General features: G+C 43.8%; 1 protein-coding gene across 1 annotated transcript in view; it reads right to left on the bottom strand.

Moving 5' to 3' along the window:
* The window catches only part of KIF2A (kinesin family member 2A), a 2,798,933-nt gene that overhangs the window by 238,714 nt on the left and 2,540,435 nt on the right, over positions 1–19,784 (bottom strand). The window contains exon 18 of the mRNA XM_044063819.1: positions 997–1,107. Within this exon, the coding sequence (XP_043919754.1) occupies positions 997–1,107 (111 nt within the window). The remainder of the gene's footprint in view (positions 1–996; positions 1,108–19,784) is intronic.

The raw sequence follows: 19,784 nt of genomic DNA, 5'->3' as shown, positions 1-19,784 counted from the left end.
GCACAGATTACGTGTTTCAATCTCCAGTATAACAACCTACTTGGGGAAGGGGATGGAGAAGGCAGAGTTTAATGGTGAGCACAGCTCTGAAAATGGGTCTTTGCTTCTCCCCACAAATGAAGGAAAGAGGAGGTCTGGTTGTCTTTTGTGCTGCTGCTGTAGGGTACAACAAGAAATATCACTGGGTTGAGGAAAGGAAATACTACTCAGAACAGGAGATGCACTGGATGATGACTCCTTGCAACAATGGTGACATCATTGACAGTGCCTTGATAAGAATATGAAATGCAGTGCTTTTGGTGAACTTGAGTTTTTTTCTTCAACACTCTCCTCTAAGGTCTTCCACCACTGGGCCTTGATAGTCTCACTAAACTGCAAAGAGCAGCAGCATACCCTGCTATTGTGATATGGTCCAAAAATGCAATGCACTTTTCCTGACTATCCTCACGAGCAAGTTTAGACCACAAACACAAATGACAAGCAGCCCTAATTATTTATTTGAATCTGTGATTTGAGCAAAGAACCAAGACAAGAGACTGCTTTATAACTCACAGAAAACTCTTCAGAGACTATAGAATATCACTAGCTCAGACATCAGATGCAGTAAATAAGCTCTCATATGAAGGTGGGCAGCTTTGCAAAAAAGGATGCTTCAAGGACTCCCTTTACAAATGTGAAATAACTGGCTTAGTAAAGGTAACCTGTACAAAATTCAGATTTATGCCCAAGATTAAATTAGTAAACAAAGTGACATCACCATTTAAATTTAATGTAAGTACATAAAGATGGAATACTGTGAATACAAAATGCAAACAAAAATAAAAATCAAGGCTAACAACCAAAATGATCATGCAACTTGAAACAATGTCTCATGGGATGATACAAAGAAAGAAACAAGGGGAAGGGGGTGGAGCAGTTAATGCAAACAAGTACTAAGCACATATCCAAAAGCACAAATAAAAATTTCAGGTTCATGTATGCAATGATTATGAAGACCTGGTGAATGAAGAAAAGTCATCATACTCATAGGAAGGAGACAGATCAGAGCGACTGCTGCTACCCTGTGAGAAGGGAATGTCTGAAGGACTAATTCCAAACTCCTTTACTCTGTTGTGTCAAGAGCAAGCAGCAAGTAAAAAGAAAAATACTCTGTCAAGACAACTGTTCTGAAACAGTCAAATTTCTTAAAGTGCAAAAACATTTGTTATGTAAGCCTAGCAAAGTTAATTAAATAGATAAATTTGCCTGGTCCAATGTCATGGCTAAAGAAAATAAGCTGATCTCGGAGCACTAGAGTGTTGACTCAACAAATTATGCACATAAATCGTCATCGATTGTCAGCTCTGCCACATGTCATGTTAAGTCTTTAAATACACTTTACGTTAAGATTACTAGCAATGGCCATCAGTAGTGTAAATATCAAAAATCAAAAGATTCTGATACAGGATTAAAGCATTTTTAAAGGAGAGTTTTATCACCCCACATGTCAACACTCCTACTAAAACATACTAACCTGTGATATCTGCATCATAGCATAAAGAGAATGCTTTAATATACTACAATCTCACAGTTACTATGCAATAAAAGATACTTGCACATTTATTTCTAGCATGATTAAATTCTACCTTGCTCCAGTTTTATATACCAGTCCAGAGTCTATGCAAACAACTCAGTGACAAAGAATGAATTTTGTAGGTTGTATTCGAGTATCACTGCATGTTGCCAGAGTGCAAGACCAAGAGCTGACACTTCTGAGCTCTCTTCACACTTGCATATGAGATAAAGTATAAATGGGACTATACAAACTTTTGTTTATATGAGAAAGCTGCAGCAGTATTCCTTTAGGTCTTCTCAATGGTAAATGAAACAACGGACAAGGACAGCCCTGGACATTGAGGATAACTGATAGTCAGAAACACAACTTAAAACATTTATTCATTCTCTAATTACTTGTTCAATCCTATTTAGAGCTGAGGGGAAACCAAAACCTCTCCCAGAATTCAATGGCCACTAAGCAGATAAACTAACCTTGCACAGGCTAACAAACTATTGATAGATGCCACACACAGGCACACACAAACAATTTGAATTTGGAGAATCACCATTTCAACTATGGCATACCTTTGACATCTGTCATGAAACTAGAACCACCTGTGGAAAAGTACAGTTGTGTAAAATCTTACCATAATAGAATATGTCCTTCTCCTCACTGTTGCAGTATTCCTCACTAAAGGGCTCCTCTGCCAAGGGCAGCCCAACGTCTGGCCAGTATACCAAAACCTTAGGTTTTCAAGGACGTTGTATGTTACATGTATACTCCCTGTTCATGTCATAGGGCATAAAGATGACGATTGGGCGTACATACTTCAGAACTGAATAACCCTAGGAGGAATAGTCCAAGGAGAAAAGAAGGAACATGTGCACCCAGAAAGAAAAAGAGGAGTAGTACAGAAAAAGGGGGAAGATGTAAGGAGCTAATTCTACAACAGTGAAGAGGACATCTACTACTATGGTAAGATATTAAACAACTGTACTACGCCCTTCTGTATCACTGTTGCAGTATTCGTCACTCAAGGGTGAGTACAAAATCTCAAGAGGAAATTTGGGAGAAAGGCAGCCCAGAAGAGCCATCAAGAAAGCCATGTGGGACAGCTCTAGCAAAGCCAACTCTAGCTCTAGAAACATCTAATTTGTAATGCTTAATAAAGATATGGATAGAAGTCCACGAAGCAGCCTCAAGGATGGAACTGGTATGTAAGACTTAAAAAAAAAAAGCACCAAAGGAAGACACAGCCCTGGCAGAATGATTCTTAGCAGAAGCAGAAAGGCTTTTCTCTTGAAAGAACTAAAAAAAAAAAAAAAAAAAAAAAAAAAAAAAAAAAAGCTTATGGATCCATAAAGTAATGATTTGGTTGGAAACAGCCAAACCTAGAGATTTGAGATGAAAAGAAACAAAAAGCGCTCAAACTTGCGAATGGCCTTAGTCTTATCTAAATAATACCGGAGCTGTCTATCCAAATCTAAGGTGTGAAGAACCTTCTCACTAGCAAATTGAGGAGAAGGAAAACAGGTGGGCAAATTAACAGACTGACAAAGAACCAATTCATTAACCACCATGGGCATAAAAGAAGGATTAGTATGAAGAGACACACTTGTCCCTATGAAAAACCAAAAAAAGGAGGAACAGCCGTAAGGACCTGAAGCTCAGACACTCTCTTAGCTGAAGTAATGGTCAAAAAATAGTCTTCATGTACAGTGCTGCTAGGAAGCTGAAACTGCAGGCTCAAAAGGAGCCAGAGTCAATTTTTCAAGAACAAAATTAAGGTCCCAGGAAGAAGGAATACGTTTGCCTGGGAGGCCTAATATGAAGGACACCTTTAAGAAATTGTTTGACCTCAAACCTAGGGCCAAATGAGGAAACAAAGGCAGACAAGCAGAAATAACTGAAAGGTGAGCTTTAATTGAGGAATATGCCAAACCAGCATGGAGCAGATTGCACAAATAAGAGAAAAGTACAGTTTTGTACCTACCATAAATGTAGATGTTTGAGTGCTAATACAGCTATAGTCATAACAGATGGGTTCTCCTGCCGTCAGGCGGGTCCTTGGTCGGCCGAATTCCAAAGTCTAGGTCCGGCGTCAGTTGTCGTCGCTTCTTCCCTGACGTCAGTGCGACAGGGGTATAAAAGAACCAGCCAATGCCATTTTCTTCAGTTTTTCTTGCCCCAGATGTCAGGTGCCCCCAGAAGGAAGGCAATACATAAATTTGTGTAATAAAGCAATGCCATATAATCAAAATACAGCAGTGCAAGCAAATACATCAAGAATGAATACCCCAATCAGGTTGCATGAGGAGATGTTAGCCAATAGGACTGAGGGGAGGGAAACCTGGACTGCAGCTGTATTAGCACTCGAACATCTACATTTATGGTAGGTACAAAACTGTACTATGTTCATCGTGCATACAGCTGCAGTCATAACAGATGGGTAGAATCCCAAAGCTAAGAAAGGGGTGGTAGGCACTAAGTGGAACTAGGAGGAGCCAGAATGCCCTGCAAGACTGCAGTGGCAAAGCCCGCTCTAGATTTGGAGTATAGTGGAAGGTGGTAGTGCTTGGAGAAGGTATGCACAGAACTCCAAGTGGCTGCTTCCAAAATGTCTTTGGTAGGAACTCCTCTGAGAAAAGCTGCAGAGGTAGCCGTGGCCCTTGTGGAGTGAGATCTGATGCCTGTAGGTACAGTTTTGCCATGAAAAGAATAACAAAAGCGTATGCAGTGGGCTATCCATTTTGAGATAGTCTGTTTGGAAATTGGCTTTCCTTGAGCTCCTATAGCATAGGACACAAAGAGCTGTTCTGATTTTCTGAAAGGCTTTGTTCTGTCCAAATAATAAAGCAGTTGTCTGTGGATGTCCAAGGAATGTAGTAATATCTCCCCTTTGTTTTGAGGATTAGGATAAAAGGTAGGTAAGTGTATAGCCTGATTCAAAGCTACCCTGGATACCACTTTTGGCATAAAGGACGGGTTGGTTCGTAAGGAAACTCTGTCCTGATGGAAGATGATAAAGGGCTGCACAGCCATGAGAGCTTGTAGTTCCGATACCCTACAAGCTGAGGTAATAGCCAGAAGGAAAGCTGTTTTCCAGGACAAATATTGCAAATCTGATGAGGCAGCTGGCTCAAAAGGAGGCAAGGTCAGTTTTTCTAGAATGAAATTGAGATCCCAAGCAGGTACTGGTCGTTTCCTTGTGGGTTTTAAGTTCTTAGCCCCTCTGAGGAACTGTCTTAAGAGGGGGTGAGAGAATAAGGGTGGATCAGTGTTGTATTCTGCAGAAATGGCTGAGGCATGGATATTGATGGAGGAGAATGAAAGTCCACTGCTTAGCAGCTCACCTAGATACTGTAATATTTGAGGTAAATTCAGTTTTCCAGGATCCTGGCCCTTTTTCTCATTCCAGACACAAAACCGTTTCCATTTTACGGAGTAAGCTTTTCTAGTAAGACTGCCTTCTGGCCTCCAAAATGACATCCTGCACCTCCTTGGAGAGTAGGGTCTGTTGTGGTGCTAAGGAATCTTCCATGCGGCTAGATAGAGTGTTTTCAGCTGACTGTGAAGAGTTTTGAAGCTGTGCTGAGTCAGCAAAAGAGGCATTAGAGGCAGGGTCCATGGTGGAGAATGCGTCAGGCTCCTCAGGAGTGTTGTCTTGACCAGTCTGGAGCAATGAGAATCATCTTTGTTCTGTCTGCTCTGGTTTTTAATAGAACTTTGGGTAGCAGAGGAAGAGGTGGGAAGGCATAAACTGTCACTGATGTCCAATTGAAAGAGAGAGTGTCCACTCTCCAGGCCTTTGGATGAAAAATCCTTGAGCAGAATTTTGTCAATTGGTGATTTTTGTGGGAGGCAAAGAGATCTATGTCTGGCCTTCCCCAAGCTTGAATTATCTCTGTAAAAACTTGAGGATACAACTTCCATTCGTGTGGATCTGTGATATTTCTGCTTAGGTTGTCTGCCAGCTTGTTTTCCTTACCTGGCAAGTACTGTGCTTGTAGTTCGATTTGTAAGTCCAGGGCCATGTTCCAAAGTGACATGGCCAGTCTGCATAGGGGGTATGAATGGGTTCCTCCCTGTTTGTTTATGTACCACATTACTGTGGTGGTGTCCGTTCTTATCAATAGTTGACCTGATTGCAGAAGGTCTTTGAAAGCTATAATAGCATTTATTACTGCTAGCATTTCCTTTTGATTGATGTGAAAGTGCTTTTCTTTTTGGGACCATTTGCCCTGAATGCACCGATCTGTCATGTGCGCCCCCCAGGCGTAGTCCGAGGCGTCTGTTGTGATGACTTGATTTGCTTGAGGCTTGCTGAATGGGAGACCTGTGTTTGTTTGGAATGCTTGAGCCCACCACAGAAATTCCTTTTGAAGACATGGAATTAGTGGTATTATTGTTTCCAAACTGTGGCTGTGTTGAGACCATAGGTTTTTCAGGTACCATTGAAGTTTCCTCATATGCAGCTTTGCACATGGGATTAGTAAGATGCAAGATGCCATGAATCCCAGAGCCTGCAGGATTTTCCTTGCAGTCAGCCTGGTGCAATTTGCTAGTGTTCTGAAGTATTGAGTTAGTTGCCCCTGCTTCTCTGGTGTGAGGTAGGCCATCTGGGTGTTTGTGTCCAAGTTGGCACCCAGGAAAATTATTTTTCGAGAGGGCATTAGCCTTGATTTCTTTTTGTTGACTGTGTATCCCAGAGAATTCAACAACATTATTACATAAGCCAGATGTTTCAGAAGAATGTGCTTGCTGTCCGCTTGGATCAGGCAGTCGTCCAAGTAGGGGTATATTTGTATCTCTTGAAGTCTGCAGTAGGCAATTACTGATGCCAGGCATTTCGTGAATACTCTGGGCGCAGTAGATAAGCCAAAGGGCAATGCAGAGAATTGATAATGGGTTGAACCTGCAAGAAATCTGAGGTATCTTCTGCAATTTTGTCTGATTGGGACATGCAGGTATGCCTCCTTGAGGTCCAATGTTACCAGCCAAGACTCCTTGCCCAGCATGGGAAGAAGCTGCTGTAGAGTGAGCATCTTGAATTTTGGTACGAGTAGAAATGTGTTTAGGATGGATAGGTCCAAAATAGGTCTCCAATCTTTTCCCTTCCTTGGTACCAGGAATAGTCTGGAATAAAAACCTTGACCTTGTTCGTGCATAGGTACCTCTTGAATAGCTTTCATGTTCATGAGATCTGAAATTTGTCTTTGTGCCTCTGCCCTTTGATTGTGTGGCAGGTTTGGCATGCCTCTCAGTTTTGGAAGGGTGTGAAAATGGAATCTGTAGCCTCTGTTTATAATGTCCAGGATCCATTTGTCTTTTGTGACAATATGCCAATTTTTTGAAAATAATGCCAGTTTTCCGCCTAAGGGTGCTGCCATTTGAGTCGTGCTTGGCATGCAAAGGGGAAAGTCATTGGGCTTGCTTTCTGAATGGTTGCGAGTTATCCTCACCACCTCTTTGTGTAGGAGCTTGCCATTGTCTGCCTCTAAACGATCCTTGGGATTGCCCTCTGCCCCTCGAGCCTGTATCTACCTCTTTGGGGTCTGTCCGTGGCTGGAAAGGACCAATTTTTGGAAGGCCAATTTCTACTGAACGTGGGGGTTGTACCTGTAGAAAATCTTTCACTGTTTGCATTGATTTAGCCTTTTCCTCCATTTTCCTTAATACCTCCTCAGCATTAGCACCAAATAATACATCCTTTTGTAGAGGGCATCTAGTAATTTAGCTTTGACATGATCTGGTAAGGTTTGTTCCTTGAGCCAGGCATGTCTACGTATGACTGATCCTGTAACAGCAGCTCTACATGAGGCCTCTAGAGCATCAAAACCACATTGTAAGGTATGTTTACCCACTTGTTCTGCACTATGCATCAAATCCTGCAACTCCTTCAAGTCTGGTTGTTCAGGTTGTGACATTTTACTTCTCAATTGTGATAACAAAAACTGTTGGTACTTTAGCATATGGAACTGACAGTTTAATGCCCTCATGGTTAAGGTGGCCGAAGTATATACCTTTTTTCCCCACCTTTCTAAGGATCTGGAATCTCTCTCGGAAGGTAATGGATTTTTAGCAGTGGAGGCCTTAATTCCCTTGGGGCCCTATGAGATGGCTTCTGGGTCAGCAGCATGGCTTTTGTATAGAAATTGGTGTGAGTCAGGAACCCTGTAGTACCTGTCAGGCTTGACTGGGGCTGGAGGTAGAGAATCCGGGTTAAGGCAGGCCTCCGAATACACATCATCTAGTATGTCCAAGACAGGAGGTATAGCCAGAGGCCTGTGCAGAGGTAGCAAGAGAAATTCCCTAAGCCTTTTCTTGGAATCTGAATAATCTTGGCCTTCCCAGTGGAAGTGTTTCCTTAAGGTATGCAAAGTTTCCCCAAATGATTAATCCTCTGGGGGGGGGGGATACAGAGGGAATGGACTCCTCTGCATCAGAGTCTTCAAAAGGGGAGTAAGAATGTTCCTGTTCATCAGAGTGCTCTGATATAATGGAGCCCTGATCCGAGGAGGGGGATTCTTCCTCCACTCTGGGCCTTTTGTCCGTGGGGGAGTTGAGAACCCCTGATAAGAGTAATTAAATCCTCAGCCATTTTAAGCATCTGTTTTTTAGGCATGGGGCCTGGAGATGGGCCCTGTGTAGCTTGTCTCAGAATGCATGGCTGTTTTAGACTTAGTGAAAGCCTTGATGGAAAAAGAAGAGGAAGGTCTGAAGACACCTTGAGAGGAGGTAGACCTGTCCACATTTTGAGATTCACCGCCAAGAGTGGCTTCGGTATCTGTAGTCGGGGTGTGGGCCGAGGAGCCTGCGACCTCGGGCACAGGAGAGACAGCCAATGAAGTGTCGTCGGTAGTCAGGGGCTGCGTAGGTGCCTCGCTGAGAACCGGACCACGTGTAGTCGGCTTTGGCATGGTGTCGGTAGAGGCCGTGGACCTCGTGTGTCGGTCCTTATCTTTGCGCTCTTTAGACAAAACTTGAGTCGGACTATCCGATGACATAATATAGTTAAATGTTTTGTCAAAATAATGCTGGGTGAACTCCGCCCGACATTTAATGGTGCGTTTGTTGAATGTAGCACAAAAACGACAGACCGAGACGTTGCGGTCTGGGCCTAAACAAGGAATACAGAGGGAAGGGAAATCCTTATGCGGTATTTGCTTCCCACATGAAATACAATTACTAACTTTGTCTGACATCTGTCTGAGGCAAGAAAAGTTTCCCCAACGGGGTACTTAGCTTTCAAGAAGACTTCGGTTGCAAAATTTTCGTAATTTCAGGAGCTGGCCGACCGGCACTTGCGAACTGCTTCTGCTTCGGGCACCGCGCGGCAAGAAAGACTGAAGAAAATGGTGTTGGCTGGTTCTTTTATACCCCTGTCGCACTGACGTCAGGGAAGAAGCGACGACAACCGACGCCGGACCTAGACTTTGGAATTCGGCCGACCGAGGACCCGCCTGACGGCAGGAGAACCCATCTGTTATGAATGCAGCTGTATGCATGATGAACATCCAGAGGAATCTCCACAGAAAGAGAATCCTGGTTACAAGCAAGGCACCAGACAGAAAATCTCTGAGTGAGACTTGAGAAAGAAGGGCCTGAAAAAAGGTAATTAGAGAAAAATCTTGGGAGGTGGCAGAGAAGCCAGCATAGGAATGGTCCGGAGCCTGCAACTGAGAAAAACATTACTCATAGGAGGACTCGGGATGGATTTCTGAAAATTTACTGTAAGCCCTAGGCTTTGCAAGAAGCAAACAGCATAGTGAAGGTGATGAAGCAAGGTCTTTGGAGAGGAAGCAAGAATGAGGAGGTTGGTCAGGTAAGGAAAGATTTTAGCCCCCTCATACTGCAAAAGGCAATAACAGGAGTGAGACATTTGGTGAAAACCCTTGGGACAGTAAAGAGGCAATAGGGCAAAGTAGGAAACTGAAAATATAAGGAAGAAACACAGAAACACAAATATTTCCTGAAACAGGGATAAATAGGGATGTGAAGATAAGCATCCTTGAGATCCAAACAGACCAAGAAAACCTCAGGAAGAAGAGGAAACAGAGTCTGCAAGGACAACATCGGAAAGAAAGGGATCTTCAAAAAGGTGTTGAGCAGAGAAAGGTGAAGAATGGGCGTCCAAAGCTGCCTTCTTTCCTGGGAACCAAAACCATTCTGGAATAAAACTACTTCCCCCTCCTGAGAAGCAGAAGCAGCTTGGATTGTGCCTTAAGGAAAAAGGCCCTAAAATACATCCAGAAAGCAATGTAGCTTTTCCTGAGGAGATTGGGGAATACCCAAAAATGGAGTAAGGGATTTCCACACCATGAAGTATCCCTGATGGATGATGGATACAATGCAAGAATCTTGAGTGATCCCTAACCAATTTGAAAGGGCCAAGGACAGATGAAGAGACAAAGGGGGAACCTGACTTAGGATGGAAGGAAGCAGATAGTCAGACAGAACCTGGCTTGTTTGGAAAAGGAGGCTTCTAAGTAGCATGAGTCAGAGTAGACTTAGCAGTGGGGACCCGTCTAGAACCCTTCTTACTTTTGGGAGAAGTGCGAGACTGTCTATGCACAAAGGCAGGCTTAGAGGGATAATTCCTCTGAAATTTAGGAATAGGGGAAAAGTACAGTTTTGTACCTACCATAAATGTAGATGTCCGATAGGTATGCATCTGCAGTCCTAACATATGGGTTGTCCTGCTTCAGGCAGCCCTTCGGTCGGCCGGATTCCAAAGTCTGGGTCTGGCCTCGGCTGATGTCGCACTCCACCCGACATCATAGCTGCTGTGGTATAAAGGCATCAGCCAACGCCATTTTCCTCAGTGTTTCTTGCCCCAGATGCCAGGTGCCCTCTAGGAAGGCTAAATTTGGATAAATGCAAATAATTCCAAACAGTAGAGAGCAAAAAATATATATATACAAAAACAAATACACCATAATAATTTCCCCCAGCTAGCTAAAAGAGGGGTAAGTACCCTAGGAATACCACAGAGGGGAAGGAGGGTGGGTAATCCTGACTGCAGATGCATACCTATCGGACATCTACATTTATGGTAGGTACAAAACTGTACTATGTCCTTCAAGGATGCATCTGCAGTCCTAACATATGGGTAGAATACCATAGCCAAACTGGGGGAGGAGGCACTAAGATAAAGATGGTGTAGTCAAGATCCCTTGCAACACAGCAGTTGCAAAACCTGCTCGGGATCTGGAGTATAAAGGAAGGTTATAATGCTTGGCAAATGTATGCACGGAGCTCCAAGTAGCAGCTTCTAAAATGTATTTGGTAGCCACTCCTCGTAGGAAAGATGTAGTGGTGGCTGTAGCTCTTGTGGAATGAGGTCTGATATTTTCAGGAGTTGTCTTTCCATGAAAAGAGTAGCAAAATCGTATGCAATTTCCTATCCATTTTGAGATTGTCTGTTTTGAAATTGCTTTTCCTTGCATTCCTATTGCATATGCTACCAAAAGTTGGTCAGTTTTTCTGTTGGTCTTAGTTCTGTCCAGGTAGTAGCGTAATTGTCTGTGAACATCCAAGGTATGTAGCAGTCTTTCCCCCCTGTTCTGTGGGTTGGGGAAGAATGTAGGTAAATGAATTGCTTGGTTCAATGATACTCTGGAGACCATTTTTGGCATAAAGGTAGGGTTGGTCCTCAGAGACACTCTATCCTGATGGAAGATAAGGAAGGGCTGTACTGCCATTAATGCCTGTAATTCAGATACCCTTCTTGCTGAAGTAATTGCTAGCAGGAAAGCAGTTTTCCAAGACAAGAACTGTAAATCTGCTGTTGCTGCCGGTTCAAAAGGGGGAAGTGTTAGCTTTTCCAGCACAAAGTTGAGATCCCATGTAGGTAAAGGTGGTTTCCTTGGAGGCTTTACATTTTTGATTCCTCTCAAGAACTGTCTGAGTAGAGGATGAGAGAAGACAGGAGGATCCATGTTGTATTCTGCTGAGATTGCTGATGCATGAATCTTAATGGAGGAGTAGGACAGGCCATTGTGGAACAGTTCTGCTAAGTATTCCAGGATGTGTGCTATGTTTGCCAATGAGACATTTTCCCCCTTTGCTGCACTCCACATGAGGTATCTTTTCCATTTGGCTGAATAAGTTTTCCTTGTGGAGGGTCTGCGAGCCTCCAGGATAATGTCCTTAACCCTCTGAGATAAATCTGGGTTATTTTGTCTTATGCAATATTCCAAGCAGCTAGCTGCAGTGTTTTCAAGTTTGGATGTAGGATCTTGTAGTTGTTCTGTGTTAGGAGTAAGGGACATAGAGGTAGAGGCCATACGTGTGTCCGAGAAATGCTTCTCAGCAGCGGGTACCAATGTTGCCTCGGCCAGTCTGGAGCTATCAGGATTACCCTTGGCTGATCCTCTTTGATCTTCAGTAGGACTTTGTACATCAAAGGAAGAGGTGGGAATGCATATGCTGTCAGGTTTTTCCAGCTGAAGGAAAGGGAGTCCACCCTCCAAGCAAGTGGGTGGTATGCTCTTGTGCAGAATTTCTTCAATTGGTGGTTGTGTGGGGAGGCGAACAGGTCTATCTCTGGTAGTCCCCATTTCTTTGTTATGGTTTTGAAGATGTCTGGATGCAGCATCCATTCTTGAGCATCCGTGGTAGTTCTGCTTAAGGTGTCTGCTAGTGAATTTTCTTTTCCTGGTACAAATCTGGCCTGAAGTTGAATGTTGAGATTCAGGGCCACATTCCACAGGTCCATTGCCATCCGGCATAGAGGATATGAGTGTGTACCTCCCTGTTTGTTGATGTACCACATGACTGTGGTATTGTCCGTCCTTATCAGCAAGTGACCTTGTTGAAGGAATGGTCGGAAAGACTGGATTGCATGTTTCACTGCCAGCATCTCCTTTAGATTTATGTGTAGATTCAGCTGGTCTTGGGTCCATAGGCCTTGTATGCACTTGTCCACCATGTGTGCCCCCCAGCCTAGGTCTGAGGCGTCTGTGGTGATGGTCTGGATTGGATGAGGTTTGTGGAAAGGCAGTCCTCTGTTCAACTGACAGGCCTGAGCCCACCACTGGAATTCTTGCTTCAGGCATGGAATCATTGGAATCTGGGCTTCTAGACTGTGCTTGTGTTGAGACCATACATTCCTTAGGTACCATTGCAACTTTCTCATATGCAGTCTGGCATGCGGAATCAATATTATGCAGGATGCCATGTAACCCAGGGCTTGCAGGACTTTCCTTGCAGTAAGCTGAGTTTGTGTTGTTAATGTCATGAAATATACTGGGAGTTGCTTTTGTTTTTCTTCTGTGAGAAAAGCCATCTGAGTTGATGTATCCAGCTCTGCACCCAAGAATGTTATCCTTTGGGATGGTACTAGTCTTGATTTTTGCATGTTGACTGTGTATCCCAAGGCTTGCAACAACTGTATGACCTTTTCCAAATCTTTTGTTAATTTTGCCTTGTTGTCCGCTTGTATTAGGCAGTCGTCCAGGTATGGGTAAATTTGAATTCCCTGAAGCCTGCAATGAGCAATTACTGATGCCAGGCATTTCGTGAATACTCTGGGCGCAGTAGATAAGCCAAAGGGCAATGCTGAGAATTGATAATGCTCTGATCCTGCAAGAAATCTGAGGTGTCTTCTGCAATCTGGTCGATAGGGACGTGCAGGTATGCCTCCTTGAGATCTAGAGTCACCAGCCAAGACTCCTTGCCCAGCATGGGAAGAAGTTGCTGGAGGGTCAGCATTTTGAATTTTGGAACAATGAGGTATGTGTTCAGAGTGGACAAGTCGAGAATAGGTCTCCATTGATTTTCTTTTCTTGGTACAAGGAAAAGCCTGGAGTAAAATCCTTGGCCTTGTTCCATAGGCCGTACCTTTTCTATAGCTCTCATCCTTAGTAAGTTGTTGATTTGTCTTAGAGCGTCTGTTTTTTGGCTTGGTGGTAGGTTTGGCATTCCTCTCTTTTTTGGTAGAGTGTGGAAGTGAAACCTGTAGCCTTTGTCTATTGTTTGTAAAGTCCATTTGTCTCCTGTAATGTAATGCCAGTTGTGGGAGAATAAAGCTAGTTTTCCGCCCAAGGGTGCATCCAGTTGTTCCCTGGTAGGCGGAATCAGAGCCAAGTCATTGTGTCTGTCCAGTGGAAGTGGTTGTAGTTGAATCTGTGGCAGTACTTCTCTGATTGGTAGGTTGCCACTGACGTCCCCTGTAGGCACCCCTGGATTGACCTCTGCCTCTTGGGCATCTATTTCTGCCTCTCTGTGCTCTAGAGGTGTCTGGAAAGGACCAATTCTTCGAAGGCCAATTTCTGCTAAACCTCGGAGGTTGGACCTGTAAGAAATCCTTGACTGTTTGAACAGATTTAGCTTTTTCCTCCACCTTCTTTAGAACCTCCTGTGCAGGAGAGCCAAACAAACTTTGTTTCTCCATAGGGGCATCTAGGAGTTTTGACTTAACATGGTCTGGTAAGGATTGTTCTTTTAACCAAGCATGCCTTCGAATCACTGTTCCAGTCATAGCTGATCTAAAGGAAGCCTCCAGTGCATCATAGCCACATTTTAAAAAATGGTTACTGACCTGCTGAGAGTTATGTACCAATTCCTGAAGGGACTTGCGGTCTATAGGTTCAGGGGAGGACAGTTTTTTGTTTAGCTGGTCTAACAAAAATTCCTGGTACTGAATCATGTGGAATTGACAGTTTAAGGCCCTGGCCGAAAGAGTAGCAGAAGTATAAACCTTTTTACCCCATCTCTCTAATGCTCTAGATTCCCTTTCAGAGCGGAGAGGATTTTTGGCAGAGGCAGCTGCCACAGCCTTAGGGCCCTGTGAAATGGTTTCAGGATCTGCCACAGGAGCCTTATACAAATGGTAGTGTGTGTCCGGGACCCTGTAATATCTGTCAGGCTTGGCAGGGGCCGGAGGAAGAGAATCAGGGGCAGTACAGGCATCATTATATGCATCATCAACAACTGTTAGTACTGGAGGAATGGCTAAAGGTCTATGCTGTGGTAAGTGTAAGAAAGTCCTTAGCCTTTTCCTTGAATCTGAAAAATCCTGGCCCTGCCATTGAAAGTGTTCCCTCATAGCATGTAAGGTTTCCCCAAAAGAAAATTCTTCAGGAGGAGAAGCAGAAGGAATGGAATCTTCTGCATCAGAATCCTCATAAGGAGAATATGGGCCTTCCTGAGGGTCTGAGACATCTGAGTCATCCGAGGAATTGTCTGTGGAAACAGGTTCCGGGGGTTCAGTCCTTGGCCTCTTCTCTGGAGGGGGTTGAGAGGCCCTGTCTGGGTGAGGTTGGGATCCCCTGATCAAAGAAATGAGATCCTCAGCCAGGCTGAGCATTTGAGAACTAGAGGTAGGCCTGTGTGAGGAAATTTTAGCAGGTAAGGCCTTAGAAGATTTAGCTGCTTTAGCCCTGGCAAAAGCCTTGATAGACATGGATGCAGGGGGTCTAGCAGCCCCACGTGCAGGGGTAGATATGTCTAAAGGAATAGTATCTGACAAATCCTGGGTGCTTGCTTCTGTAGGAACAATTTCTGAAACTGATTCAACCATGCTCTGTGAAGCCACGGCTACCGGAGGCCTGTTTTCGGCCGAAGGAAGAAATGAGGACTCGGTTTCAGCCGAAACCGAGACACTCGTGGTTGGCCTAACCGTGGTTTCAGCCGAAACCGCGGACCGTGAGTGTCGGTCCTTTTCCTTGCGTTTTTTTAACTAATTGTGCTGTCGGAGTCTCCGACGGCATTTTGTAAGCAAAAGCGGGACCAAAAAACTCCTCTGCAAACTCCGACCGACATCTAAGCGTCCGTCGGTTGAAAGAAGCACAGGCTAAACAAGCTGATACGTCGTGGTCCGGGCCTAAACAAGGAAGGCAGTAAGAGTGGAAATCCTTATGAGGTATTTGTTTCCCACAAGTTAAACAATTCTTTACTTTGTCTGACATCGGCTGAGGCAAGAAAGAGTCCCCAACGGGGTACTTAGCTTTTTAGAAGTCTTCGGTAGTAGAAATCTCTGGATCTGACCGACCGGCACTTGCGAACAGCTTCTGCTTCGGGCACCGCGCGGCAAGAAAGACTGAGGAAAATGGCGTCGGCTGATGCCTTTATACCACAGCAGCTATGACGTCGGGTGGAGTGCGACATCAGCCGAGGCCAGACCCAGACTTTGGAATCCGGCCGACCGAAGGGCTGCCTGAGGCAGGACAACCCATATATGTTAGGACTGCAGATGCATCCTTGAAGGACATCAAATATGTTTCAATTACTGCAAGGCCTTGCCATTTTCTTGCAGGGACTTAAAAAGCTCAGCAGTACCAAAGAGATGTTTATTATCAAGGGGAGCATCATCAATTTAGCCTTAACATCATCAGGCAAAGGCTGAAGGTGAAGCCAAGAGTAATGCCTCAACACAGAACCAAAAGCAACAGCTCTAGAAGCATCAGCTGCATCATAACTACATTTAACAGAACGGTGAACCACTTGGGAAGAGGAGCCCAACAAAGAGAGGACCGAAACCTTCCCCTCAGAATGAGGAAGGTCTCAAACAAGCTGAGAAGCCTGACAAGGAAGAGCTATGACACACCTGGTCATACGGGTCTGACAATTATCACAGGCCAGGGTAGCAGCAGTATACACCTTTTTGCCCAGCCATTCCATGGCCCTATTGTCCTTGTCATTAGGAAGCAATTTAGTAGAAAGCAAGAACTTTGAAGGTTTGTCAGAGGAGGCAAACACAACAGATGGGTCCAGCAGAGGGACATCTGTAGAGAAACTTACATTTATTAGGCACCTTATAAAACAAGTCAGGCTTTTCAGGAGCTGGAATTTGGGAATCATGAGCCTGAGAAGCTGCTGAAAGTGTTCAACAGGGAAGCTAGGACCGGAGGAAAAGCAAAGGGCTTAGGAGACTCCATCTGTAGGAGTTCATAATAACTCTCTGGATGTCAGAAACCTGAGAAGAGTCCTATTTAAAGAATTCCATCATGCGAGAGATAGTATCCCCAAAAGAGAGTTCCTCAAAGGGAGAATCTGGGCTAATGGAATCCTCTTCCTCAGAATCAAAGTCCAACGGAGAAGGAATCCAAGAGGAGTATGCCAAGGACTCTACATGAGTCCAAGTCTTCATCAGACGAGTTCTGTTCCCTAGGCCTCATAAGTGGAGTAGAAGACCAAGGAGAGAGAGGAACAGAAACTTCCTGGGGAGGGGTGAAGGCCATAAGTGCATTAAACAACTCCTGTGTGAAATCCTGCCATTCATGCTGAGGGTCTCTGGAAGCAGGGGAAATGTATTTAGTTTTCTGCTTCTTCTTTAGTGGGATGTCAGACCTAAAGACCTTAGGAGGTTTGGACCCTTGCTGACAATTAATCAGTGCAGTCAGAATCTTCTCCTAAACAAGAATTTGTGGAATGCCCTTCGGTCCCTTGGATATGATCAGCTGAGGTTCCCCCTTAACATCCACAACAGATAGATGTCTGCACAGACACCAAGGAGGCATGAGAAGCTGGATCCATGCCAGCTTCAGATGCAGTTGCAGCAGAGGAATCCACTGAACAATCAGACAATCCTCCCGGCTTTCACCAGTCTCGAGAGAGACATCTGGTAAGGTGGTACAGCAGCCAAATCCGACCTAAGATTTTTGGCCTTCTAGGCAGATGACTGACCTTTCGGATGGGAAGATTCCACCATGGCCAGGAATCCCAAGGCATTGGTTCTCCAGGTAGATAGTCAAGAAAGAGAGATGACTACAAAAGGTCTTAGGGACAAACGCTTGACAAAGTGAGCACTTAGTATGGTCGTGAGAAGCACCCAAGCAAAAATGACACTGCTTGTGACGGTTCTTATGGGGAATCTGTCTCCTACACTGAGTTTCTCTTTCTGGATGACATGTAAACTCGCAAACCAAAAGAAAAATGAGTAAGAGGAAAACCCCAATGGAGCACTTATCTGAAAATGGCTTGGTAGCCATCAGAAATGAAAGAGCATTCAGATCAATGATCGAAGATGGAGTTCAGACTGGTGGAGAAGTAGTTCTAAGTTATAGATGTCCGTACGTCACCTTTATGGCCTATGTTATGAGCAGGGAGCATATGTGATGTCCTTGAAAATTTAAGGCTTTGGTATACTGGCCGGACATTGGACTGTCCTTGGTAGGAGATCCCTTTAGTGAAGAATACTGCAGAAGTGATAAGAAAAAACATCTTGCGTAGATAGCAGGCAAGATGTGCAGACTCTGAAAAAAGCACACAAAGTAAGAACAAAACTGGGAGAGTTGGCAATGCCAACATCTGTGCCACTCTGTCACCTTCTTCAAAGTTAAAAATTCTTAGTTGTCAAAAATTTTTAAAGTAAAATGCTTTATTTTTAAGTAAGTACTTTTACTGATTTTCAAAACATCACAACAGAAAAATACATATAGATCACTTTATATAGTTCACATCTATTACATATTAAAATCTTCATTCTTCAGTTAAACAATTAGCTTCAACAGTTATAAAAAGAATTTATACTGATGTCACATTTTTATTTCAGTGAAGTACATAACAGTATATACTACGTGTACCTCTTTACAAGTTCCTTTATAAATATAACAGAGGCTCATGAAACTGGTATCTATATATCATACTTTCTGCTCCATACAACTGCTGCACAAACAAATCGATGCAGACAAAAAGTGATTCTGTATACACCATATTAACTTTTTTCCATTTGTTTCAATGTATACATATCTCAACTTTCCCTGAGGCGAACACACAAGCTTCACATAAGATCTACACAAACACGAAAATGAAGCATATACGAATACATTTTCAAAACTTGTATTCAGTTAAACAATGCTTTGTTATAAAAAAAACAAAAGTTATGTACTCACCATAATGATTGATCTGTGTTGTCCCTCTCTGTCTGGTTCAACCTGTGGGACTTTGGATCAGACACCAAGCAATTCAAAAGTCTTTAACCCACTTTGGCTCTGCCTCCCTTATCCATAACTCGACACACACCTCCATCAAATCTATAAATCCAGTTTGCCTCATGAGAAAAAAATGATGATAAACATATCCAAATAAAAACTATATCTCCCACAACTTGGAAACAGACAACCCAGGGGAAATGTGAGACTCCCAAAAAGTTGAACGAACAACCTCCAATGTCCAGTTATCACAGGAGGAGAGACTCGTCATGTCAGCAATAAGATGGGGGCAGGAGGTTGGAGAAGTCAAAGTAGATGGGAGACGGACAACATGTATCTATCATTATGGCGAGTATTTAACTTTCGTATCCGATGTCTGCTCCAACTAGACTCAACCTGCAGAACAGTCCCCAGCCACAAAAATTCCTTAGGAAGAATTAAGAAAGGATAGTCTGCAACATAGTGGAGTCAAAGGAAGCCCTGGATCTAGACTGCATGTCCAGCTTGCAATGTGACACAAAAGTGTGGTGACCCAGCCAAGTAGCAGCAGCAGCAGCATAAGTATCATCCATAGGTACTTTAGACAGAAAAACTGTAGCGGTAGCTACAGCAACTGCTGAATGACCTTTAGGCTTGTGCAAGAGTCTTAAGTTTCATGGAATATGCAAACAAAATACAATCAGCCAGCCACCTGGATAAAGTTACTTTAGTCACACAAGAGCCCAGCCTGGATTTTGAAAAGGAGGCAAACTAACTAAACTTCCTGAAAGACTTGGCAGGGTAATGATAAAATCTTAATTATCTATGCAAATCCAGTTATTAAAATATATTTGCCTTTGTTGGAAACAAGTGGGGAAAAAACACAGGAAGATGAATGAAACTGTTAAAGTTATTCTTGGAAGCTACCTTAGGCAGAAAGGAAGGGATTGCCTTTACAGAATAAGAAATAAGGGGGTAAAGAATCAAGTGCTTGCAACTCTGAAACCTTTTTTGCAGAGCTTCAAATCTGAGGAGGCTGAAGGTTCATAATGAGGACATTTAGAACCCGCAGAAAGAAAGAAAGGCAGATCCAAGGGAGGGACGGAATACTGTACTGGAGGACAGAGAAGAAAAGTACAGTTTTGTACCTACCATAAATGTAGATGTTCGAGTGTTCACCCTGCTGCAGTCATCACACACGGGTTATCCTGCCGTCAGGCGGTCCCACAGTCGGCCTGAGTTCCAAAGTCTTGGTCCGGCGTCGGCTGCTGTCGCTTCTTCCCTGATGTCAGAGCGCTAGGGGTATATAAGAGGCATCCGACGCCATTTTCTTCAGTTTTTCTTGCCCCAGATGTCAGGTGCCCCCAATACGTAGGCAAAATATATGTGTA

The sequence above is a fragment of the Protopterus annectens genome, chromosome 2.part2 (assembly GCF_019279795.1).
Source record: "Protopterus annectens isolate FY-2018-M chromosome 2.part2, PAN1.0, whole genome shotgun sequence".
NCBI lineage: Eukaryota > Metazoa > Chordata > Ceratodontiformes > Protopteridae > Protopterus > Protopterus annectens.
Note: the sequence above shows the minus strand (reverse complement) of the source record. Positions and strands in the feature narration are given on the sequence as shown.